The sequence below is a fragment of the Hypanus sabinus genome, chromosome 13 (genome assembly GCF_030144855.1).
Source record: "Hypanus sabinus isolate sHypSab1 chromosome 13, sHypSab1.hap1, whole genome shotgun sequence".
NCBI classification, from domain to species: Eukaryota; Metazoa; Chordata; class Chondrichthyes; order Myliobatiformes; family Dasyatidae; genus Hypanus; species Hypanus sabinus.
In genome coordinates, this window is record NC_082718.1 from 42,794,890 (window position 1) to 42,822,609 (window position 27,720).

At 39.7% G+C, this 27,720-nt stretch overlaps 1 protein-coding gene across 12 annotated transcripts in view; it reads left to right on the forward strand.

Moving 5' to 3' along the window:
* Positions 1-27,720, forward strand: part of anks1b (ankyrin repeat and sterile alpha motif domain containing 1B) — an 864,202-nt gene that overhangs the window by 539,050 nt on the left and 297,432 nt on the right. For all 12 annotated transcript variants that reach the window (XM_059987507.1, XM_059987513.1, XM_059987511.1 and 9 more), the window contains one exon: positions 7,685-7,828. In XM_059987507.1, coding sequence (XP_059843490.1) covers positions 7,685-7,828 — 144 coding nt within the window. The remainder of the gene's footprint in view (positions 1-7,684; positions 7,829-27,720) is intronic.

Here is a 27,720-nt window from a genome sequence, read left to right on the forward strand (position 1 = left end):
CTATTTTGAGAGCTTGTACTGAGAATGATGAACAGTTTGTACATTTGCTGTTGCATACAGAAATCAGATGCCTCTCAAAAGAGAACTGCCTGAGACAATTTTATGTGTTTTTTGAAACTGTGATCAAATTCTTTGCAGACTTGTATGCTTCATTCAGTGATCAACTCAAGAATATTAGGCTTGACATTGCTTATTTGTCAGAATTGGTCGCAAAGTTTAATGAAATTATATTTCAATTGCAAGGAAATTATGTGAATACTTATCAAAGTCCCTACATTGATAGGGACATTACAGTTGTCCCTACATTTCTGTCTAAGTTAACTCTATTTAAGTATAATATTGGCTGCCACGATCTTTTCCGATTTCTGAGCCTCTCTGAGTTGGGAGAGAAAGAAAGAATACCAGATGATGATCTTCAATTATTCTGTGACCACCTGTGTGAGCTGCAGAAAAACGTGTCAGAGAGATTTCCGGATCTTCTCTCGTTAAAATTCCAGCCTAGGTAACACATCCATTCTTGAACACTTGCAATGAGGAAGTAACAGAAAGGATGGAGGAAGAACTGAACTCACTACAAAATTACTTAGAGCTGAAACAGAGGTTAAAAAAAAGCAAGACTTTTGGTTACAGAAAGGAAAATCTGAATTCTATACTGCACTGTGGACAAAGGTCAAGCTGTTCTTTATTGCCTTTCCAACATCACATTTAGTGGATCACAATTTCAGAGCAGTTGCCCGACTTCTTTCAAAACAATGAAACAGACTGCAATTTACTCAATCTGGGTGGCTGAGACTCGTTCTGAGTGACATTCATCCTGATGTTGAGAAGCTGATATCACTGCATCAAGCCCATCCATCTCAATGAAAGATGTAAAAGCAACAATGGACAACTACTGTACACTCTAAAGTTGTTGATGAGATATGTTCTTACTGTAATCAAATAAAAGAATTGTAACTTTAAATAGATTTGAATAATTTTGCAGTTATCTGTCACTGCTTGGAATTTGCATTTCCTATTTTCTTTCACTGTGAATCGTAAATCAAAATTCTTCATAGGTTTTATGTAATGACCAGAAAGGGAGAGGGAGGCACTGGGGATGTGGTCTAGAAGTCAAGGGGGCGGTAATCCAAAGGAGTTTGAGAACCACTGGTCTAACACAATCATGGCTGGTCATCCATTTCAGTATTCTGTTCGTAACTCCTTTTTTCAAGAAGAAAAAAATACCAACTTCCTGCTTGAACACATATAATGACCTGGTATCCAGTCTTTCCTGTGGTAGAGAATTCCATAAGTTGATCACTTCTTGTTTGGAAGAAAAATCCCCTATCTCAGTTCTAAATGTATACTCTTGACATGAGGCGGTGCCACTGAGTCCAGATGCTCCAGCCACTGGAGATTTCCTCTCTGTTTCTATTATAAACTTTATAGTTTAATGTTTATAATTTTAATCTATAAAATATAAACCACTGAATTTTGTAGGTTTCTGTGAGGTTTCTTCTCACCTGTAAAAACACTGGAGCAAAATTAGGCCATTTGGCCCAGTGAGCCTACTCTGCCATTCCATCATGGTAGGTTTATTATCCTTCTCAACCCCATTCTCTTGCCTTCTCCCCGTAACCTTTGACATCTTTAGTAATCAATAACCTAGTGACTTCTACTTCAAATATTTCCAATGGCTTGGCTTCCACCGCTGTCTGTGGCAATGAATTCCTCAGATTCACCACCCTCTGGCTAAAGAAATTCCTCCTCTTCTCAGTTCTAAAGGGATATCCCTCTTTTCCGAGGCTGTGCCCTCTGCTCCTAGACTCCTGCACTATAGGAAACATCCTCCCACATTCACTCTATCTCACCCTTTCAATATTTAATAGGTTTCAATGAGACGCCCCCCCCCCCCCCCCCAGTAAGTACAGTAAATAGAAACTGAACAGAACCGATAGCTCCTCATCCATGCTAGGGATCAGATTAATATGATGTTGTCCTACTTTTATAGCAAGATCAAGATTCCTCTCATAAGGAGACTCTCATAAGGAGACTAAACATGCACACAAAATTACAGATGGACTTTCACTCAGGCCCTGAACAACTGCGATGAGATATCCTTGCGTTAAGTTTTGTAGCTTCAAAACATTAAAATGTTCAAAGGAAAACCAAAGAGCCAGAAATGTGAGTCTAACTGTTCTCTACTTTAAGCGAGGTGCGCACGTATCGTGTGGTAGCATAATGATGTATACATTGTATACATTTCACGTATTTTTGCATACAGTAAACAACAAAGAATGAATTATGTAAACAACAAAGAATGCTTAATGAATGAATGTATTTACAAGATCACTCAAATATTACGGGAATATCATATACAGAACACCTTGCTGTTGTCTTCATATTATTTTGAAGCAGAGGCCTGCATGCCATCTGTGTTCCTACTGCTTGCTGCCCCTGAAGGTTTGCTTTCAGAACTGGTATGGAAGGTTTTATTGCACCTTCTCTTTCTCCAGTCTTTCACCATTCAGATAACAATGTCTTTCTACTTTTTGCACCAAGTAGCTACCCTTGTCTTAAACTACACCTGCCATTTGGCTGCCTAGTCTAAATTACATCGGAGATTCTTTATATCCTCCTCACAGCTCACACACTTCCCCCATGCCACAACAAATGAGGCCCAATCATTGATCCCTGCAGACCTCAACTAGTCCTACCATCCAGAAAAACTGTCAAATCCTCTTTTGTCTTCTGTCAGTCAACCACTTCTCAGAGGTTTGCAGTATAATACCCACAATCCCATGTGCATTAATTTTGCACCTTCACCTCAAATGTGGAGTCTCATTAAAAACTTTCTGAAATCCATATACTTGTTTGTTATATGTTCTAGTCATACCTTCCAAGTATCCAGCAGATTCGTTACGCATAATCTGCCTTACATAAATCCATCTTGACTTTGCCCAATCCCTTAAATGCTTTCAAAGTATCTGGTGCTCCCAATGTGGCCTGCTCTGCATTGATGAGACCTGTCATAAATCGAGGATCGCTTCGTCAAGCACCTCCACTTTATCTGCCAAAGATGGAACTTTCTGGTGGCCAAACATTTTAATTTCCATTCCCATTCAAACATGTCAGGCTGTGGCCTTCTCTTGTGCCAGAATGAGGCCACCCCCAGGGTGGAGGCGCAACATCTGAAAATCCATCTGGGTAGCCTCCAACCTGGTGATGTGAATATCAATTTCTCCCTCCAGATAAAAAAAATCCCCCCTCCCCTCTTCTTCTATTCTCCACTCTGTCCTCTCACTTCTTCTCACCTGTCTATCACCTCCCCCTGCATCCCCTCCTCCTTCCCTTTCTCCTATGGTCCACTCTCGTCTCCTATCAGATTCCTTCTCTCCAGATCATTATCTTTCCTACCCACCTGGTTTCACCTATCACCTTCCAGCTAGTCTCTTTCCCAACCCCTCCCACCTTTTTTATTCTGGCATCTTCCCCCTTCTGTTCTGGTCCTGAAGAAGGGTCTAGGCACAAAACATAGACTATTTATTCACTTCCATAGATGTTGCCTGATGTGTTGAGTTTCTCCAGCATTTTGTGTGTGTTACTCTGGATTTCCAGCATCTGCAGACTTTCTCATAATAAAGACCAATGAAAATATATCGGTTTAATTGCCAGTAGCATTTTTGCCATGTATGTATTTCTGCAATATGAAAAAACTTTTACATCTATGCAGATATTCTGGGTTGATATTTTCTAACTAGAAGATGGAAGACAGAGTTCAGTAAATGCCCCTATTGTATGCCATTATTATCCATTCTTATGTGAAAATTTTTAAGCTGATTTTTTTATTAACCCCTTCATTTCTATTTTAATTTTCAGTTGTGGAAGTACAAAATGTTTGAAAATTATAGTCATATTATATCATTTAATGCTTGTTCGATTCCTGACTGTCAGGATGTCATACCTAGAATGAGAATGTAAGAGATGTAATTTGCCAATATATAATTAAAATAAAGCACTTATGAAAGACTTATCAAAATATAATTTGTGCATGACAACATGAGGTTAAATATTCAAGAATCTCAAAAATTATTAGGACCACAAAGCTGTTGACATTCCTTACCTTGTTGGATAAATGGACAAAGGGCTTTTAGTTTGAAATACCACTTGTTTGCAAAGAGTGATTTAATACATGCTGTGGTTCTATTGTCAAATATTTCTGTCATACAGTGCACATGAGATCAGTTAATAGTATTCTTGTATAATATTGTCAAGTTATTTCTGGTGTAGGTTTATGAATTTTTGATTTTTTTATTACATAGCCTCCCAAATGCATTAAAAGCAAACATACATAATACTAGAGTAATTTTTTTCATCACTCTATGCGTATCATCTAAACCAGTTTTCAACCTCCTCACAGTGTTGTCAGTTGATTATTATCAGAACAATTAATATTTTTTTTATGTTTCTTTGATTTTTATCCAAATCATTGTGTATTCATTCTGCATTGGGTAGTGCTGAGTTCCAACTCGGCAGATAACTTCAGATCCTGACTTATTTCCCAGGTGCACAGGGGTGACTGAAAGTTACAACAAAGAAATAAAATGCTGTATTAGAGAGTCAAGAAGACAGGAGGTGACTAAAAGTTGGAGACAGAATTAAGGACTCTGTTTGGATAGCTGCTTTCACATTTAGCACATTCAAATGACGTATTTCAGATTTGTAGAGTGAAATGGTAATCTTGTATTGATGGATTGAAACAGAGTTGAGCATAACGTTTTTGGGTATCTCATTTCTTTAACCAAAACTCCTGTTACAGTTCCATTAGAAATAGATAGAGAAGGCCAGTGGTGTTAAAAATATTTTCAGTGGATGTTTTTGATAGCATTAATCCCCAGGCAGTAGTGTTATACTATTTGATGTAATTTTCAGTTGTGACAGTATATTTTCTTATAAGTGACTTACCAAATGTATTTTTAAAACAACCTTTGTTCAGTTTATCTGTGAAGACTGTTATATTGTTCTTAGTTTTAAAGATGCTGTATAACTTATTTTTGAGGCTGCCTGTTAGGTGATGAGCCTCAAGGTTATATAATGTATATATATTTTGATAATAAATGTACTTTGAACTTAAATACAAACTATTCTTGTTACTTCGTAGGAATTAAATTCATGATAAGGAAGATATTCTGTAGAGCTGGATGGAAATCCAGTAGCAAATCATACATATAACAAATAGTTGTTCAAAATACTTGAGAAGTATGAAAGGTTCAACAACCAGGCAATGGAAAGGACATGGCATATCATTCTCTCAGAGAATCTTTTAGCACCTTTATGGACAATGCCTCATTGATGAAGATTGTGCTGACTTTATCCAACAGGTTTCTGTTGGGAGATTTGCATAACTAAAATATATCAATTTTTAGTATCAATTGCAAGCATGACTAACTTCACAAGGACTAAAAATATAAGGAAATGGTGGGCATTTTGAATTACTATTTTATGTCAGAATTTAAATCAGAAGAAGACACCATGCTGGATATCTGAAGGAAATTAATGCTAAGCTGTGGGATTCACCAAAATAATGATACAAAAGAATGTTAAATCCTGAGGTGATCTTGTTTACCATCTTAGGATTTTATGGTAGATAGGTGAGAAAAGTTTGCATAGCCCATTATCTTCCCAAGTACTTTTTCATTGTAAAATTGCATCTGTTACTTTTCTATTTTGAGAAGTATGAGAGTTATAGGCCAGTTAGCCAGATATCTATTTGGGAAATTATCAGTGTCTGTGAGAAAGAAGAGTGAGCACCTTGAACATTTTAATAAATAGACTGAGTTGGACTTCTTCAAAAAGATGATTAAGATAAGTGGAAGGTTAAGTCTCTTTGGCTTTAATATATATTGACTTCCAAAAGCCTTTGATAAAGTGCCTTAGGTTAAGTTGAAATTTATGGAATTAAAGGTAATATTGAACTTACTGGTAGGAGGCAGATTAGCAAAAGCAGGGACAGGAGATAATGATTAAGCATAGTGTAACAAATGTAGTTTTACAAGGATCTATATTGAGGCTTAATACATTTACTGGCTTCTTAATGACCTTGATGATAAGATAGATTACCTATATATCCAGGGTTTGAGATGATTCAAAAATGGTGAACAACATAATCTGTGAATTACAAAGAAATGTTACAAGGTCAAGCAAATGTATTTCAGTATATAGAGGGCAAAAGTTTAAGGGTAACACGAGGGGGAATTTCTTTACTCAGCGTGGTAGCTGTGTGGAACGAGCTTCCAGTAGAAGTGGTAGAGGCAGATTCGATATCGTCATTTAAAGTAAAATTGGTTAGGTATACGGACAGGAAAGGAATGGAGGGTTATGGGCTGAGTGCGGGCCAGTGGGACTAGGTGAGAGTAAGTGTTCGGCATGGACTAGAAGGGCCGAGATGGCCTGTTTCCATGCTGTAATTGTTATATATGGTTTTATATATATATACAATCTATTTTGGATTTAACCAGGTGAAAAGATAAACATTTAAAACCTTGGAGTTGCAAATATGCCTGGGATCCATCCACTTTATTGTTTAAAATGTAATTGATGCAATGCAGTAAAAAGTCAAAAAGCCTTGTGGAGTGCTGGCCTTCATGGAGGAGTGTACTTCAGCTGCACCAGTCCCAGACTAGAGCTAAGCTGGAGTATGACATGCTACTCTGAGCAATCTCCCTCAGCTCAAAGAGGATAAATGATCTCATCCTTTTCATACAATGCCATGGCTCTTTATCTCAGAGCGGGTTCCAGTGTTTTTCCAGTTACGCAAGTTTAATAAACCTAGGATCTGATTTGCAATTCAGTTTGCATGTGACAGTAACTCTTTAGAGTCAGGTGAAAAAAAAGTGAGCTAAAGGTGATCAGGAGAAAAAAGACTTCAGAACTTCAATTTGGAGTGAGAAGCCTCAGGATTAATATTCACTTGGGAGAAGACAGAAAGGCAGAAGCATCTGGCAAGTTGACCAACCAGCAACAGGTCACTTTGGCAACAGGGCTATAGAAAATATGGTTCAGGAAGTGAATATGTCAAGTGGAGGATGCCTGGTTGAAGGTAGTGGCAAATTATGAGCTGCTGGTTTCATTAATTGTATATTTAACCCATGTATTATATTTCACCATTCCTAAATGGATCTTGTTTCGAGAACTATTCAATCCTTGTTGAGGATTTTAACCAATACAGCTTCGTATATTATGTTATACACACTATATATGGAACAAAATGAAGTATCCTTCTGTCAGAAAAAGTAGGGTGAAGCAAAATCTTGTTCTCCCATTACTAATGGCCTGTCCTGCCAGTTCTTTTTTTAACTTTGTGTAAAGATAGTGTGTGAAGTTCATAAAGAACATGAAATAATAATTCTATAAGCAACTGATATAATACCTGTTAAAGGGTATACTAAACTGTATACAGATCTGCCATTCAAAATATTGGCATACACTGACTATTGAAATCCACCGCCACTTTGTTTAAGTTCCAGTAAGAAGTAGTTCTGCTACTATAAATTGTTTAACAATGGATCATAATGTTGTGCTCTAGTTTTGATAGTTTGCTGTTTGTCCCTTCTCACCATCTCCAGCAGTTAATATACAAGCGTGATATTAATTTTAATCAAAAAGGTTATGTTTACACATTAATGTCATCCATTTATTTTTCCAGCAACGAGACCAGCCATCTCCTCCAAAAGGCACACCACAGACTGATGAGGAAGAAGGAGAGAAAAGCTGTGGCCCAGCAGGACTATGGGAAGCATTCACTCCGTGTAATGGCTGTCGACCCCTTGGCTTCCCTATTTTAACACAGGTTATATTTCTATATAATACCTTGCTGCTTGAATCTGTTGTTTACTTGTTAAATAAGAATGTTTGTTCAAAAGTGATGTATCAAATATAAATGAAGAAATGGGCCCATCAGGAAGGCGCTGGTGAGCCACTCGTTGGACCACTGGAGGTACTTCCTAAATGCACTTCCACAGTGCTGTAAGATAGTGAGGTTCAGAATTCAGGATCAGTGCCAATGTGCTTCTATGTCAGGCTGTTGTGTGACATGGGAAAGGGCCTGAAGGTGAAGGTGTTCATGTGTCCTTCCTGTTCTTCTTCTCGGTGGAAGATGTTGCAGGTTTTGGAGGTGCTTCCACTAGATTCCAAAGGTGGGGAATGTGAACGTATAAGTTGATGGATGGTGTATTAATCAAGTCAGCTGTTTTGTTCTAATGGTAAACCTTTTGAGCCTTTCGTATGTTGCTGGATTTGCATCACAGAGTTGTGGCTGAAAGAAATTCACAGCTGGGACCTAAACATCGAAGGATACACATTTATTGAAAAGTCAGACTGGTGGACAGAGGGGCGATTGGAACACACTAAAATCAAATCCTTAGTAAGAAGTGACATCGGATCAGAAGATGTAGAATCCTTGTGGGTAAAATTAAGGAATTGCAGGGGTATGATGAAGGGGACTCTAGCAGGAACAGGAAAGCACATTGGCAGGAGTTTCAGGAAAATGCAGGATCATTTCATCCCAATGATGAATTATAAAGGGATGATGAGGCACCTGTGGCTAATAAAGGAAGTCAAAAAAAAACAAAACGAGGGCATACAATGCTGCAAAAACAAGTGAGAAGCTAGGGGATTTGTAATCTCAAAAACGAACAAAAGGCAATTAAAAAGCAATAAGGGGAGAAAAGGTGAAATATGAAGGTAAGCTAGTTAATAATACAAAAGAGGACTTCGGATATTTTTTAGCTACATAAAAAGTAAAAATGAGGCAAAAGTGGACATTGGACCACTGGAGAAGCAGTATTGGGGAAATTACTGCTTATTCAGTGAATAAAAATGAATAAGCATTTTGCTGTAACATGCCAGGCATTCAAAAAAGTTGAGAGGGGTGAAGAAATGAGGTCACCTTTAATAAGGAGAATGTGCTTGGGAATCTGAAAGTTCTGAAGGTAGGGAAGTCACCTGGACTGAATGGTTCTGAAGGAGATAGTTGAAGAGATTGTGGAAGCATTAGTAGTGCTCGTACCAGAATCATTAAAATTAGGATTGGTTCCAAGGGACTGGAAAGTCAATAATGTAACACCACTTTTTTTTTAGAGATGAGGGAGGCAAAAGAGAAGAAATTATAGGTCGGTTAGCCTGAGTTTGGTGGTTGAGAAGAATTTAAAGTCTATTATTAAAGATAAAGTTTTGGAGTGAAGTTTGGGAATATGTGCACCACAAGGCTGTGTGCTTAGACCCCTGCTCTAATCACTTTACACTTAGGACTGTGTGGCTAAATACAACTCCAATTCCATGTTTACGTTTGCCGACAACACTACTGTCGTAGGCAAAATCAAAGATGTGCTGAATCAGCATATAGGAGGGAGATTGGTGGTTGCACAATAACAATCTCTTACTTAATGTCAGCAAGACCAGGGAGCTAATTATTGGCTTCAAGGGAAGGAAACCAGAGGTCCATGAGCCAGTCCTCATTGGGGGACCCAAGGTAGAGAGGGTCAGTAACTTTAAATTCCCTTGTGTTATCATTCAGAAGACATGTCGTGGGCACAGATCGTAAGTGCAGTTATGAAGAAAACGTGGCAGCACCTCTGCTTAGAAGTTTGCAAGATTCAGCATGACATCTAAAACTTTGACAAACTTCTATAGATGTGTGGTGGAGAGTGTATTGTCTGGCTGCATCACAACCAATGGAAACACCAATGCCCTTGAACTGAAATGCCTACAAAAAGGAGTGGGTATGACCCAGTCTATCATGGGTAAAACCCTCCCCAACAGTAAGCACATCTACATGGAGCGTTGTTGCAGGGAAGCAGCATCCAACATCAGGGAACCTCACCACCCAGATCATGCTCTCTTCTCATTGCTGCCATCAGGAAAAAGGTGCAGCTGCCTCTGGACTTACACCACCAAGTTCAGGAATAGTTATTAGCCCTCATTCATCAGGCTCTTGAATCATAGAGGATAATTTCACTCAACTTCATTTGCCCCATCACTGAAATGTTCCTACAACCTATTGACTCACTTTTTAGGACTCTTCATCTCATGTTCTTGTTATTTATTGTTTGCTTATTTATTTTTTATGTATTCGCTCAGTTTTTTGTCTTTTGCACACTGGCGTCTGCCCTGCTGGTGTGATATTTCATTGATTCAATTATTATTATTTGATTTATTGAATATGCCCACAAGAAAATGAATCTCAGTTTTATTTAGTGACATATGTGTACTTTAATAATAAATTTAGCTTTGAACTTTTTGTCCTTGGAAAGTCAAAAGATGTTGGTTACTTGGATATTGAGAAGGCCTTTGATCAGGTGCCACACCGTATCAGGTGAGACTGTTAAACAAGATTAAAACCCATGTTGTTACTGGAAGGATAATAGCATGACCAGAAGATTGGCCAGCTGTTAGGAGGTAAAGAGTGGGAGTAAAGGGAGTCTTTTGTAGTTGACTGCTGGTGACTGTGATGTTCTGTAGTGGTTGATGTTGGGTGTGGTACTTTTCATGTTATATGTTAATGATTGGAAGATGGAATTGATGGCTTTATGGCCAAGTTTGTGGGGTGATACAAAGATAGCTGGAGAGGCAGGTAGTGTTGAAGGATTAGGGAATCTGCATGTGCCTGGACAGGTTGGGAGAATCAGCAAAGAAATGGCAGATGGAATACTGTGTAGAGAAGTGTATGGTCATGAACTTTTGTACAAAGGATATAACTATTAATTCTTCTTGAAATGGGGAGAGAATTCAGAAATTGGTGATGCAAAGGGACTTGGGAATCCTTGGGCAGGATTCCCTAACAGTTAACTTGCGGGTTGCATCAGTAGTAAGGAAAGCCAATACAATGCTCACATTCATTTCGAGAGGACTAGGATATAAAAACAAGGATGTAATGCTGAAGCTTTATAAGTCAGACCACACTTGGAGTATCATGAACAGGTTTGAGCCCATACTGTATCTAAGGAAGGATGTGTTGGCATTTGGAGAGTGTTGAGAGTAAGTTTATGTGAATGATCCTGGGGTGAAAGGGCTATTGTATGAGGAGCATTTGATGGTTCTGAGCCTGTATTCTCTGGAATTTAGATGGTGGGGAGGGAGTGTGTCTGATTGAAACCAATGGAATATTGAAACGTCTGGATGGAGTGGATGTAGGGAATATGTTCCTGGTATTGGCAGAATGTAGGACTAGAGGGCACAGTGTTAGAATAAACAGACATCTCCTTAGAACAGAGATGAGGAAGGATTTTATAGGCCAGAGGGCAGTGAATCTTTGGAATTCATTGGCTCTGGAGGCCATCATTGGGTATATTTAAAGTGAATGTATTAAATTCTTGATTAGTAGGGGTTTCAAAGGGTATGAGGAGAAGGCAGGAGAACAAATTTGAGAGGAAATAAGAGATTAGCCATGGTTGGATGTCAGACCAGACTGGAGGTGCTAAATGGCCTAATTCTTCTCCTGTATCTTAATGTCTGAGGCGCTTATCTGGGCAAGTAGAGAGTAGTCCATCAGATTCTTGTCTTTTATCTTGCAGATAGTGGAAAGGCATAGGGCTGTGAGCAGCGGAGCCACTCGCTGCAGGGTAACCAGACTCTGACTTGCTTTTCTAACCAGGTATTTATGTGCCTGGTTCAGTTGATCCTTGGTGACAACGATGTTGATGGTGAAGAGTTCAGCAGCCATGATGCTATTGAATATTGAGGGAAGGTGATCTTTGTCTGCCCAAGCCTGAATGCTGTCCAAGTCTTGCGTCATGCTGATATGGAAGTTTCATTTGCTGAAAGTAGCAAATGGAATTGAATATTATGTAACCATCACCCCCTTCCCTGCTACTTGATGGAAGATAGCTCATTAATGGAGTTCCCCTCAGGAACTCCTGTACTTACGTCCTGGGGCTGGGTTAATTGATCTCAGCTATTTCTCTTTATGTGCGATGGGCTCTAGTGATTAGAATGTTTTCCCCTTGTGGCCTAATGATTTCAATTATTTCAGGATTCTTTGATCGTGTGCCATATTGCAAATGGTAGCCACTAAGGATCCTCACCATCTAGGCAATGTTCTTTTCTCACTACTACCATCAAGTAGAAGGTACAAGAACCTCGGGACTTGCACCATCAGGTTCAATAACTATTACTACCTATAAACCATCAACCTCTTGAACAAAATGAGATAGCTACATCATTTTATTGAGATGTTTCCACAACCAATGATCTCACTTTAAGGACTCTTTTCTCTTGTTATTCCATGCTCTCATTGTTTATCATTGTTTATTTATATTTGCATTTTCACAGTCTTTTATGCTCTGCTTGACCTTTCATTGATCAAAGTTCAAAGTTATAGATTTTCAGAATATGCTGCAGGAAAAAATATCTCAAGGTTGTATGTGGTGACATATATTTACTCTGATAATGAAATTTACTTTGAACTTTAATGTCTCAGCAGTAGAATTCAGCTTTTTTTGGTAAATTTCGGAATTAATGTTATGATAAGTCCTGCAACCAAGATTCCTAGAGTCACTCAGTTCATGCAAATGGTTAAGCACGTATGACAGATGACAAACCATAATGCATGTCCTTGAGATGTAGGAGGAAGCTAGAACATCCCAGTGAAAGCCATGTGACCATAACGTGAACGTGTAAACTCTACGTGACTATCACCACAAGTTAGGATTAAACCTAGATAATGGCACCTGTGAGACAACAGCTCTGCTACCTACAATGTTGTGGCAGGCATCCTATTGCAAAACTTGGCAGTGTGGAGGATCAGAGGGATCTTGAGGTCCGAATCCATAGGACACTCAAAGCTGCTATGCAAGTTGAGAAGGTGGTTAAGAAGGCATACGGTGCATTGGACATCATCAATTGTGGGATTGAGTTTAGGAGCCGAGAGGTAATGTTGCAGCTATATAGGACCCTGGTCAGACCCCACTTGGAGAACTGTGCTCAGATCTGGTCACCTCACTACAGGAAGGATGTGGAAACTGTAGAAAGGGTGCAGAGGAGATTTACAAGGATGTTGCCTAGATTGAGGAGCATACCTTATGAGAATAGGTTGGATGAACTCAGCCGTCTCTCCTTGGAGCAGCGGAAGATGAAAGGTGACCTGATAGAGGTATATAAGATGATGAGAAGCATTGGTCATGTGGATAGTCAGAGCCTCTTTCCCAGGGCTGAAATGGCTAGTAGGTACAGAGGAGATGTCAGGGTTAAGTTTTTTACACAGAGGGTAATGAGTGCATGGAATGGGTTGCCAGTGATGGTGGTGGAGGCTGATATGACAGGGTCTTTTAAGAGACTCCTGGATAGGTACACAGAGCTTAGAAAAATAGAGGGCTATGGGTAACCCTAGGTAATTTCTAAGGTAAGGACATGTTCAACACAGCTTTGTGGGTTGAAGGGCCTGTATTGTGCTGTAGGTTTTCTATGTTTCTGAAATAGACATTGGTGAGGCTTAGACAATCCCTTGGGATTGATGATCATTTATTTCCACTCTTGTCTTGCAGATCAGTCATAGAGTTAAACTGCACAGGGACAGGCCCTTCAGACTAACATGTCCTTGCTGATCAAGTTCCTGAGCTGGACCCATTTTCCTACATTTGGATGATATTCCTCTAAACTTTTCCTATGCATGTGTGGTACTCTGCAAAAGTTTTATACACATACACTATATATCTAGGGTGCCTAAGAATTTTGCACTGTACTGTAGTAATTTTATGTATTGCACTATACTGCTGCCACAAAAAAAAAACACATATTTCATGACATATGTGAGAGACGATAAACCTGATTCTGCTATGGGTCTCTATTGTGAAGCGAGAGTGGGAAGGGGCAAGGAGAGGGGAATCATGGATGAGAAAAGGGGGAGGGAATGGTAACACCAGAGAGACATTCTGTAATGATCAATAAACCAATTGTTTGGAATTAAATGACCCTACATGCTGTCTCAGGGCTGGGTGTGTCTGCACTTATTCCACTTCAATCCTGGCGCTCCTCTGCCATCTGTCCCACGCCCCTCCCGCAGCACTCCACCCTCACCATTCCTAACATCCTTTGCTCCTGCCTTATTTACAAACTCACTCTCTGCTCTATGTTGACAAACACAGTACTGTGTAAAATTCTTAGGCACCCTGGCCATATACGTGTATGTGTCAACAATTTTTGCACGGTATTGTATGTGTCTAAATGTGTCTTAAACCACATCTTTTGCTACTTTTAACACTTCTCCTGGCAGCTTGTTTCATATGGTGGGTATATGGAACAAGACCTGATGCTCAGATCCCTTTATATCTTTCTTCTTTCAACCTTAAACCTAGTCTCTCTAGTGTCAGTCTTTTTCTCATCATAGAAGAGTCTGTGACAATTCATCTTATCTGTGTATCTCATGGTTTTATAAACCTCTATAAGATGCCCCCTTCAACTTCCAGGGAAAACAGTCCCAGGCTATCCAGTCTCTGTATGTAGCTCGAGCCCTTCATTCCCAACAACATTATTGTGAATCTTTTCTACACCCCCTCAAGATTGGTCACATCCTTCCTATGGTTTAACAACCAAAACTGCGCAAGATCGTTCAGGTGCAGTTTCACTAACTTCTAGAACAACTATGGCATGAATTCCCAACCATTGGACTTAATGCCCTGACTTGTACAAGCAAGTGCACCATGTGCCTTCTTCACCACACTGCCTATCACGTGAGGTCAATGTGTGGACTGTAGGCTCTTCCAGAAATGGGTCCAGTCTCCGGAGGGAACTGATGAAGTTGGGCAAAAGGTCTCAGTATGCTCCTAATGTATGTGTGTATTGGTGAGCAAATGCTGCTTGATAGCACAGTTAATAATGCTTTTCTTCATTTGGCTGATCTGGTTGTTTGGACTAAGTTTATACTGCATTTGTGAATAGGGAATATCTGGGTATTTTCTACATTTTAAAATAGATGCCACTGGCACTGCAGTCTTGGAACAGCTTGGTTCAAAGCATAGCTGGTTCTGGAATGCCGGTCTTCACTGTAACAGCTGGAATGTTGTCTGGTGCAGTGGGCTTGGCTGTAAATTGTGCTTTTGATGTTTTTTTGAGATCCAATGAAATGAACTAAATTGGAGGAAGATTGGCTTCTGTGATGATGAGATCTCAGGAAAAAGTAGAGGTCGATCATCAAGCCTTTTTACATCTCATTTGAACACTGTCACTTTTATTTAGCACCTCTCTACCCTATCCAATGCCTCCTCATAACTTTTGTTCAATAATGGGATTCCTTGTGCATGATCCATTCTGCTCCCATCTCCATAGGGTGATTGGGAAATGTGACCATGTTTATTGGATTTGTATAGAACAGGAGTAAGCTCTCCGGCCCATAATGTTGTACCAATCTAATTAACCAAGTAATAAAATGCCTAACTAAATTAATCTCTCTGTTGTTTGCAGATCCATATCCCAACTAACAGCCTCTTAAGTATCTTTTTTGTGTTTTCTTCACGAGCATCCCTGGCAGGGCATTCCAGGCACATTCTGTGTAAAGGATTTCTCCTACATATTTCCTTTCAACTTACCTTGAATGTGTGCCTTCTAATATTAGACATTTTCTCCCTGGGGATACAGGCTACCAGCTGATTTCTCTATCTTTGCCTCTCATCATAATCTTACGTGAGGTCTCCCCTTAGCCTCTGTTGCTCCAGAGATAGCTAACCATCTTTGTCTAACCTCTCTTCACAGCACATAAGACTATAAGATATAGGAGAAGAATTAGGCCACTTGGCCCATTGAGTCATGCTCTGCCGTTTCAACATCGTTGAGCCCCAGCCTCTTGGCTTCTCCTCATGTTCCTTCAAGCCCTGTCTAAGCAAGAATCTGTCAACCTCTTCCTTAAATATACCCAGTGATTTGGCCTCCACAGCAGCCTGGGCAATGAATTCCACAGATTCACCACTCTATAGCTAAAGAAACTCCTCATTTCCATTCTAAATGGATGCCCCTCTATTCTGAGGCTGTGTCCTCTGGTCTTAGGAGGACCCCATCATAGGAAACATCCTCTCCTTGTCCACTCTATCGAGGCTTTTCAACATTCAATAGGTTTCAATGAGATCTCCCCTCATTCTTCTGAATTCCAGTGAGTTCTGGCACAAAGCAAATTCCTCATATGCTAAGCCTTTCAATCCTGAAATCATTTTTATGAACCTCCTTTGAACCCTCTCCAATGCCAGCACACCTTTTCTTCGATAAGGGGCCTTCAGAACAGGCAGCAATCTGATAATGTACATTCTCTCCAAACCCTCCACATCCTTCCTAAAATCAGTCAATGAGAATTGAATGAGAAGAGCTGTGCTCTGGATGTGGGCTAACTAGAGTTTATAAAGTTTATATAATGAGTTTTATGTAGTGTTAATAAAGCTTAGGGCTACATATTAGTTCAGATTATTATTTCATAGTCTCTAAACTGCTGTAAGATCTTCCATTAATTGAGAAGTTTGTGCACTCTTCTGTTGCATTGAAGATGGTTTATGAAACAAGTGGTAATGGGTGGAGATGATGCTTCAGCTGCCTTCACTTTATTTGAGCTTATTTGCAATATAATCTAAAATGAGCTTTATTAAAATAAATCTTCCATTTCATCCCTGGTTGTTTCATAAAAATATACTTTGCAGTGGGAGGAATCTCAGCAGACAGTGGAAAAATTTTAACCAGCAGGGCACTGCTGAGCTACAGACGTCATGATACACTTCTATTCTAATTCCCTGTGTTTAAAGTTGGAGGCAAGCAACAAGGCTGCGAGCAGAACGGAAGGAAGTACTATATTTGGTTATAGGAGGATTCTGGACTGTAGTGATGAGGTGCCATGGTTATGAACAAAAGCTGTGAAACTGAACTACATACAGGACTGACTCGGAATAATTGTCTTTAGAAATGCAAAAAAAAAATCACTGGACATTTTAACTCTTTGAATGCTGAAGTGTATAAGCTAAAGTATACTCTGCTTAAATCATTTCAATTTATTCAATTCCTGCTGACAATAAGTACATAGCTGGCCTTTTTCTACACTTTTACCTTAAAGTCAACAATAGTGATTTATTTCAGTTTTATGAAGAGTTACATTATTTGGATGAGTAAATAAGGTTGTCAAATAAGCTCAAACAGTGCACAAAATTTGAGGTGAATAAATCGATGGCAAATATGTATACCCTCATTGATGATGTATAATAACAGTTGAGTATTAAAATACTTTTAGCCTTTTCATCAAGTACTTGCCAAGCAAAAGATTCATTAGTAATGTCAAGAACATCACACCCACACAGTCACACTGTACTGAATCCATAAGAGACTCTAATACGTATTCAGGAGATGAGTAATCAGCAGGAGCTAATGATACCCTGCTGCAGACTGATGTAACATGCAAACATTAAAAAGAAACACAAAAGGAAGTGTGTATTAGCAACTTTTTAAAGCCATTGTCAGGGCATCTTGTATCTAGATGATGAAGTAAGAAATTACTGTATTGAGTTTTTTTTTAAGTGGTTATGTCTGTGAGTTCACAGGCAGACAAAACCATTGGAATTTTGAGATTGGGGGACCACTTTGCCAAGTCCGCCAACAGTAGAATTTTCCAGTGGCCGACCATTTTAATTCCTATTCCCATTCCCATTCCGAGATTTCGGACCATTGCCTTCACTTCTGCCATAAGTGAGGCCACTCTCAGGATGGAGGAGCAACACCTCAAATTCTGGCAACACTCAGAAAATGCTAGAGGAACTCAGCAAACAAGCAGCATCTATGAAAAAGAGTAAACAGTCACCATTTTGGGCCAAAACACTTCATCAATCAGGACCTCATATTCTGACTAGATAGCCTCCAACGTGATGACATGAATATTGATTTCTCTCTCCAGTAATGTTTTTTTGTTTTCCTTACCCCCTGCCATCTTCTTCTATTCACCTCTCTGGCCTCTTACCTCTTTTCTTCATCTGCCTACCACCTGCCCCTGGTGTCCCTATTTCTTCCCTTTCTTCCATGGTCCACTCTCATGTCCTATCAGATTCCATCTTCTCTAGCCCTTTACCTTTGCCATTCACCTGGCTTCACCTATCACCTTCTTGTCTTTTTTCCCCTCCCCCACCTTTTTATTCTGGTGCCTTCCCCTTTCCATTCCAGTCCTGATGAAGGGCCTCAGCCCAAAATGTTGAATGCTTATTCATTTTCATAGACGCTGTCCGATCTACTGAGTTCCTTAAGCATTTTGTGTGTGTTGCTCTGGATTTCCAGCAACTGCAGAATTTCTTGTGTTTATGTCTGTGTCCCCTTAATTTACAAATGGGAACAACTGAAAAAATGCATCCTGTTTCCTTTCAGCATTTTCCTACCCAGCTTCTGTGCCTCCATATTTTTTAGTAGAGAAGGTGTTGCTCTTAGCAACACAAACTCCTTGGTTACCAATTTTTCTAACCGTTGTAAGATCATTGTAAAGATTAAAAATAAATTCAAATCAACTGTTGTATACTTGCAAACTGTTTGCTGATGTCAATCCATATCAACTTTGCATTATTTTCACACCCCTGCACCAGCATTCTGTCTGGAGCATCCATGGGTATTTTTAGACTTAAAAGGAATAGTTTTACCACATTATACAATTTTCAATGGAATCAGTACTTAACTGATAAATCTTTGTTGTCAATGTGCATAGCAATGTATTTAAAATCAAACCTTCCCGACTGTTTGTCAGGAAAATTATTTTACTTTCTTTTCAATATTTTGATGTCCTGGAAATAATAATTGAACTCCATAAACACTTATTAATTCAGCATGATGGATACTGGTATCTTGCCTGGATCATGACTACCCACTGTTAGCTCAACCTGCACAAGTAGCCAGATTCATTAACCGTGGGCTTATGCATATTGCTTACACCCCTTGGAAGTCTGCAGAGTCAGAAAACGATGACAGCTATTTGTGCCTTCACAAATCAGCGGAGGTCTTCTGTTAAAGTTCGGCAAAGATCCCGGAAGGAGAGTTGGTTCTGCACATTTTGTTGGGGTTTCAATGTTGGATGTCATGCCGTATCAGAAGCCGTGAAGAATTAAGTGTAGGGCTTAACTTCATAGACTGATTGCAGAAATGGGAGGCTTTCACCAGGATGGAGGGAAGCTCCACAGAGCTGGGTGATGAATTGGAAAAAGGGACAGGTAGGTGGTCCAACTTACAATGACTTTTTAACCCCTGTCGTACTTTTCCAATAACTTGACAGAGTCACATACTGGACCAGGCTTCTCTTCTTTAAGGAAATCCTAATTTTTGTCCATATCTGTAGATATGCAATAGGTCTAGAACCATTTTAACAGCAGCAGTCAAATTAACAAGTATTTTGATTTTCCATGCTTTCTGTTCCTTGCAGGCGGCCGCTGTGGACCTCATCAACATCTCATGATGTCGATGGCACTGTTGTGATAGGGAAGGTTTGCAATTATGTTGACACCTTCCTTCTTCACAAACAGAGAGTAGTAAACAGAATTTCCAGGTCGTTGAGCTTCCCTAGTGTAGAGCCATGGACTGCACACAGGTTGCATTCAGAGCTCCTCCGCAAAGCCTTCAGGTGTTTTAGAAGTGAAGGGTTAATTTTACTGTTTTCTTGATCATGAGACAACTACATCAGCATTTCAAATGTAGTTGTATACCTATGCTTAAAAATTCAAGTTCATTTGTGACAAAAGGTTACAGAAGATAGGGTGTTGATGTCAATTTTGGCCTTTGGCATACTTTATATGCTACTGTTGTGTCTGACATCTGAAGTCTTCTCTCACTATTGCTGGGTAGGAGGCTGGCAGTGGTGGCATTAGAGCCTAGGTTTTGGCCAGGAGTTGGGTTCACATCTGAAGAAGAAGCAGCATTTTATACTTCCTGGAACCACAGAGAGAAGGACAGTTACAGTGCTGTAAGGGATTGGGGAAGTTGGAGGACAGCAGAACGTGAGGTGGGAAAAGGCAAGGTTTAGAGGGAGGGAGGCAGGTAGTGCACTGAAGGGCGAAACCAGGACCATCACCAAATTCTGAATTTGGTGGGCAGAGATGGTGCAAATTAGGGAAGAGGAGTAGCTAAGACACCAGGGTTGTTGGGGCAGTGGAAATGAGAGGTAATCGAGATAAAGATAAGTGATTTACTCACCAAGCAGAATTCCCTGTGGAGTGTCCAACAAACACCCCCAGTACAGCATGGTCCAAGTTTCTCCATATTCCTTCAAATAAACCATTCCATACATGGGCAACCCAGAAACTACATCAGGCAACCAGCATGATTGACAAAGAGCGTAGCTGACATTTCCATGTGACACTAAGATAGTTATGATGAGATTTCATTATAGAAAATATCAGTGTGTTGCAGTTGAATTTTGAGACAGCAGTCATTACAAAAACAAGCATCATCCAGTCCAAGTTTTATGTTATTCTTAATATCATTTTCACTCAGCCTTTGCCTCTACTATTGAAAGAGATCACTTGTATGCTGGAAAGAACAAGTCTTTGGACCTAACTGTTAAAATAGTCTAATATGCACCTCCTTATTATTGAAATGCTCTGATACACAAAGGAAAAATTACAATGAAAACAGCTTCTGGCATTGAAGAAATTGATTTTTCCTTCAATATACTGTAACACACCTTTAGTATCATTAATTTCTATCTATATCTATGCTCTTTTCATGCACTGGTCCATTGAATATGACCACCATAAATACACTGGAGCTCTACATAGGGGTGAACTTTGATCACCTCAGTAGTTGCTTTTCTTCTTTAATGTTGCAATCAAGTTGTGCCAATACACTGGTTGTCAACTATAACATTTAATGACTATTGAATTGGCAAACATTTCATTGATCAAACATTTTCAAGTTGTCGCTTGACAAGCATACTTTATGGGTTTCCTCTGAATTGCGGGCATGATGTTATTTATCATTTTTAAATTCCAAGATAAGTGCTTGTCATCATGCTCATCCTTAATCATGTTCTCTTTCAGTATTTAATGGAAAATGAGTTATCAGGAAATAAAGATACTTCATATGAAATGACAGTTAGTATCTTTTTATATAAATGTTCTCGCCTAGCCAAGTCAATAATGTATGTTTAATACAGTAGTAAATATAGAATATTCAGTTATAAAATAGATTGAATCTCATTCCTTGAGGACAGCCAACAAGTATTCATATAACATGTACCAAGGTTTTTGTTTCCTATGGGCCACTATTAGGATGAAAGTTTAATGCTTCAAGGTTTCTCTTCGCACATTATTTAATGATGAGTGTAAATGCCAAAATTTTTGGGAGAAGAACTGAAGCTGCACTGTATGTAAGTTAGGGCTGGTGATCTGTGAAGATGGTGAATTAAGTGTGAGAATTAGCTTTCAGATACGTGAGGTAATTTGAACTGAATTATGGAGGGGTCCTGAGGAATTAAAGTGACATTTTGTTGGCTGTGATGCTCTGTCAGTGACTTCAGAGAGGCAAGTCTGAAGACCACCCACAATGAAAGAATGTATTTGCTTGCTGACAACCGAATGAAAGCAAGGTCCACCTGAAAACCAAAACAGCTGAAAGGCAACAGTCTTTCCTCTCATGTCCAGTCCTGGATGCAGGAGCAAATTAGAGTCTAGGTATTTTGAGACTAGACTCATCTCCACCTTTCTACCATCTACAAGAAATAAATCAGGAGAATGATGGAATACTGTCCACTTGTCTTGATAAGTGCAGCTCTGAGCACACTTCAGAAGCTTAGCTTTACATAGCATTAGGCACCCTAATTTGATTGGCACTCACCCTAAATATTCCCGTCAGCCCGTAGGAGACAGCAGTATGTACGAAGTTCAACATAGACTGGAGTTGTTCACTCAGCCAACTCCTACTGTACCTCATAGACATGTGACCTCGACCACTTCAAAGAATAAAGGTGGTTAAATGCCATGACTTGCAGGTTTATACTCAATTCTGACTCAGAATCATATTGCTGATCCTTCATTGCCACTGGGTCTAGATTCTGGAAATGCTTCCTCATGTACATTTGTGAGTGTTCGTTTACCAGACAGACCACAGTGGTTGATGAAGGCATCTCAGCTCCCAGTTCTGAAGGATAATTAGAAATGGCTAGTTGGTAAACAGTTTATTTTTTCTCATGAGTACTGAGCGCCACTGATGTTTAGGGTAGCAATGAAGATCCTCCATCTCTGGTGGTGATCATTGTGTCAGTAGCTTCCTCTCGGTTTTCACTACTGTTAGGCCTGCAAGTCCCGGGTGGAGACTCAGGAATACCATCGCACTCAGATGTAGAAGGGTTCTTCATTACCGTTTCCATAACAATTTTGTTTTACCAGTTAGGGTTGTTAGCCCTGAGCTGAACCTCTGAACGTGGAGGACCAGTGGTCTGCTCTTAGTCTATCTTTGACCTGTTTGGTATGGACGACCTTACCAAAAGCCAAAGCATAAACCCCTGACTTCAGCCAACATAGCCCAATGGGTCATTGAGACACGCAAGCCCCCAACTCACAACAAGGTTGTGGTACTCTTGGATAAGTAGTGAGTTATAGTGAAAAAGTTTAGTTTGTATGTCAGCCAGACAGATAACTTCAAAACTTAAGTACATTGACATAGTTACAAAAGAAAAGGCAATACAGAATGCAGAATATTGTGTTACAGTTGCCTTTGGGAAAGAAAATGTAGTGCAGGTAGGAGCAAGCTTCACTGAGGCTGATTTAGAGATCAAGAGTTGATGTTTATTGTTGAAGTTCTGTAACAGTGGGCTAGAAGCTGTCCTTGAGCATGATGGAGCTTGCTTTCAAGTCTTTCTATCTTCTGCAAAATAGGGGAGGAGGGAAAGAAGAGAGAGAATTTCCAGGTTAGGAGGAAAGTTTTTGATTATATTGATAGCTTTACCTTCACAATAGGAAGTGTAAGCAGAGTCAATGGACGGGAGGCTGGTTTTCATGATAGATTGAGCTGTGTCCACAACTCTGTAATTTTTTTGCAGTCTTGTGCAGCACACTTGTTTTTTCAAATTGTGATGCAGGTGGATTGGAAGCTTTCTATTGTGCAGCAATAAAAATTGGTAGAGTCAATTGCCAAACTTCATTAGCCTTCTTTCGAACTACTGTAGTGGCTCCAATGAGCTCTCTTCGCCATATCTACATGGTTGGCCTAGGTCAAGCTAATGACGATACATCAAGGAATGGGAAGCTCTCCACCATCTCCACCTCGGCACCGTGGATATACACAAGGCAATAAATAAACAGGAGGAATTCTGAGATGCTGGAAGTCCAAAGCAGCACACTAAAATTCTGGAGGAACTCAGCAGGTCAGGCAGCTTCTGTAGAACTGAATAAACAGTAGATGTTTCAGGCTGAGACCCTCCTCCCCCACAACCCCCCCCCCCCAGCTTCAGGACTGGAAAGGAAGGGGGAGGATGTCAATTAACAAGTGGGGGAGGGGAAGGAGAATAGCTAGAAGGTGATAGGCAAAGCCAGGTGGGTAGGAAAGGTAAATGGTCAGAGAGGAAGGAATCTTATAGGAAAGGAGAGTGGACCATGGAAGAAAGGACAAGTCCCTCCATGATTCCCTTGTCCATTCGTCCTTCACCACTAATCACCCTCCCGGTACTTGTGCCTGCAGTGACTGGTGCTACATCTGCCCATTCACCTCCATTCAGGGCCCCAAGGTGGCCTTCCAGGTGAGGCAACACTTCACCTGTGAATCTGTTGGGGTCATCTACTGTGTCCAGTGCCCCCAAGGCAATCTTCCCTACACTTGTGAGACCCACTGTTAATTGGGGTTGAGCACCTCCACTCCATCCGCCAAAAGCAGATTCCTATTCCCGTTTCAACATGTCAGTCCATGAGCCACGATGAGGCCACACTCAGGGTGGAGGAGAAGCACCTTATATTCTTTTTGGGTAGCCTCCAACCTGATTGCATGAATATTGATTTCTCCTACTGGTAAAAAAATCCTTCTCCCTCCTGTTCCCCCCCTGGCCCCTTAACTCATATCACTTGTCTATCACCTCCCCCCGGTTCCTCTCCTTCTCTTTCTCCTATATCCTATAGGAAGTGTAGATTGCTGTCAAGATACCATTTATTGCCCTGAGAAAGTGTGTCTGTGCGTGCGTGCATGTGTGTGTTGCTGAGGGCAATAAATGTTGCCTTGACAGCAATCTACATATCCTTAAAGAAAATACATCAGGGGAGACTATCATCCAGGTATAGAGTTGGTGCCAAGGGCTTTTGCTGTATATTTGACTTTGAAATAATCCACAGGATAAATCCTGACAACTTCCAGTAGTTGTAATGTAATTTGTCTTCATTCACTGTGCAACATTTGAATCAGTGCTACCTACGCCCATATCTTTCATTAAAATGGACCAAAATCTGGAGAAGCAGCACTTATCATCGTTATGTTGGCAGTTTGCCACAGCCTTTTAATGGACTTATGAATGACATCACATGGTTACCAGAGAGATATTACATTGTTGTGCCCTTTGTAGAGGATCTGCGGGCTTACTGAGCAGGAAAGCAACAATGTCTCTCTTCAAACAGTTAGATTGAAGACCCTTTAATGAGAATTGCAGCTGCTTAATTTGATAGTCCCCCAAACAGAGCCGGAGTTATGAAATTAGCCTGCACTCTTTGGATGGAATCCAGGCAGCTTGCCAACTTCAATTATTTTAGTTTCCAGACGGATTTACAGCACTTTTCATCACTTTGAGGTGGCACTGGTGGCAAAGGAGAGTGAATGGCTTATTCCATTAAAGACTGACTGTATTGCTTAAAGGTGAATATCACCTTACAAAGAGCAGGGACAATGTAACCAAAAGAAAAGTTGGCAGTGAAGCAAGAAACAAGTTTAACCTCAGAAACATTAAAGGACAAAAAAAATGTGAGTTGCAAAGTTAGGGGCTGCTATAATGAAATCTGTGCTGGAAAAGGTGTGAAATGGAGATGTCTGTGATTGGGACAAAGGTTTTTAACAAGAGGTAGCAACAACAAATTATCATGAAGAGCCCATGGACCTGTATGTAATGTTGTATGATTGATATTGATTGCATTAGGTGTGAAAATCAGTGAATGCACCCATTGTGCAGAGTTCCACCAACTGCATTGGAAATACTGCAATTCACCAGAACCCTACCCTTTATTCACCAGCAACCTCTCCCAATCAAGACACGTATCCAAACTTCAAATGCTCTATCACGCGTTCATTCTCTCACACTTCCTGAAGCCTCTCACAATCTCACAGTTTGCACACATTGTAGATTATTCAGCCATGTCCGCCAAATCCCAAACAGTGCTTACATGAATCCCAATGATGTATGCTCCACTTGTTTACAGGAAAAAGTGGCTCAAAACTGGAAACAGCAAGCACTAAGTGGAAGGAACAGCTATCTTTGTATGTCCAAGCACTCCGAGAGGATATGGCTTTGGCTATTACTGGAAGTTACATTGTTAGAGGATCATCGATGGTGAAGAAATTGGTGTCTTCATACCTGATACTTCTCTTGTTATGTCACCACTTTTCATTCTCCATGTTTTAGGTTTTCTTGCTGCATACAGTGTTAAAGATTTACCTCTGTTTTCAATCCTTCCTTGACCACATACTCACCTTTGTCACTTTATCATGTAGAATACACAAATCTGCAGGCCGATGAGGGAAGTGAAGAATAACAAAAAAAAAGGGGTTATTCAATTTCATAGACACAAACACCAGATTAATTCTTGGCACCTTGAGTAGTTTTGAAGACGTTATTGAAGTTAGATCTGTGCTTGGCGGGACTCACGGCATTTTGCCTGAGCCAGGATAAGAACAATAGAAGTCAGTTTGCTGGAGAGTGAAGTTACACATATTTGGTTTTAATAAATTCTTGGGATGAAAACCAATGGACTGATTACATATAAAGCCTAATGGCTGTGCAGACCATCATTTCACAGAACAGTCCAGTAGAAATCCTTCATCCAATGTGGAAAAAGTCAGCCATTAACTTGGCACAAGCCCTCATACAGGCATTAGATCGTACCCTTTCCAGTGTGTAAGTAATGCCCCACAGTATTTGTATCCCAATGGACTCAACAGTATTCAAACAATGCTCATAAAAAGCTATTGTGAATTTTCAATCATTCTGTACTGAGGTAAACTATTGAAGATATTAGACTAAATTATGGCTTAGTAAGTAATGACAATCAGCAAACAGGATTATCAAGGACTGTAATTCTTTACACTAATTGACAGAATTGGCTCAGATGTTTGGAGATTGATTAGAAATAGCTGCTCAGTATGGATGCATCAAAATCATGCTCAGATATTCTGTTGGGAAAGTATGTGAATATTTCTGTGAAAATTGACACAAGTAATGCAGTATATATTTATGTTGCCAGGTATATAGCTAATATATTCTAAAAATTAATATGTGTTGACGAATTAGTAAATTGAGATTGAGAACAAAAGTCGCTCACAGCTCAATTAGTTCTCAAAATTTGCATAGTCCACATTAAAATGCATGCCCCTAATTTCCTGGATTCTTTGGTGGAGATCTTAATAGGTGAATACAGTAACATTACAACGTTCATGTTTTGTTTCACTGCAAATCCCTCGATAAGGTGCATGCGTACAAAGCTTGTAGAAGTGCAGGAGAATTAAAATGGCCAAAATTGATTGCATATAGGGAGACATTAGATGTTGCTTGAGAATCAAAAATCTGCAGATGTTCGAGATCTGAAATAAAAGCATTAAATGCTGGAAACACTGAAGTCACATTGTGTCTGTGAATAGAAAGGTAGGATTAATTAGCATTGTTATGCGGTAGCACAGCCACATGGTAACTGAAATGCTCCTGAGCACATAGCCTTTGTTGTCACACAGCTGGAATTTTCTTTTAAATAATGTTAATATAATTTTGAAATCTATGTTAATGTAATTGTGAAGTACCTGGTAATTAATTATGTTAATATATAATCCATAAATTTTCTAAATGATAAATGTGCCACCATCTTTACTTTGAAACATTTTAGTGCTTCAACATATTTACATTGTCAGTGTTTCAAGTTACAAATTGTAACAATAAACACAGAATGGAAGTAAGTAGCTCATTGTTAATAAACCACTCGCCCACTCACTGCTGACACTGCCATGCAGTTTTCAGGCCATATAAAGATTTGCTACTCAGAGCAATGGTTGGTCCATGCAGCTGTGGAAAAAAATTAGAGCAAAACTTTGTGACCTTTCAGAAGAACTGTGAAAAATTGTAAGCTAGACACATATACAATGAAGAAGAAGGAGAGAACAAAGGAAATGTCAGTGATAGAGAGATCAGAAGATAAGGTGAGGCTAATTGTGTTGACAACACATAAATTTACATCACAGCCTTTTTTGGTCAGCTCCTGATCACAGACAGTCCCTTTGTTCTCTGTCCAAGCTAGAACATGTTCAATTTCTTACTCTTGGTAGTTCTATTGAAAGGTCATTGACCTAACATATTGAATCTGTTTATCTTTTTACTGATGTTGTCCTATCCAATGATTTTGCCTTGCTCACTGAGATTTGCAGTACTTCTATTTCTACATTGGATGTTAGTGTACAAATTACTCTGTATTTTTATAAAAAATAATTGCCTTTCATCAATCAGAAGGTGTTAATCTGTGAGAAGTAGCAATAAAACAAACAGAGCTAAAGGAAAGCACTTTGGCTACTCCGCATATTGTAGTGGGG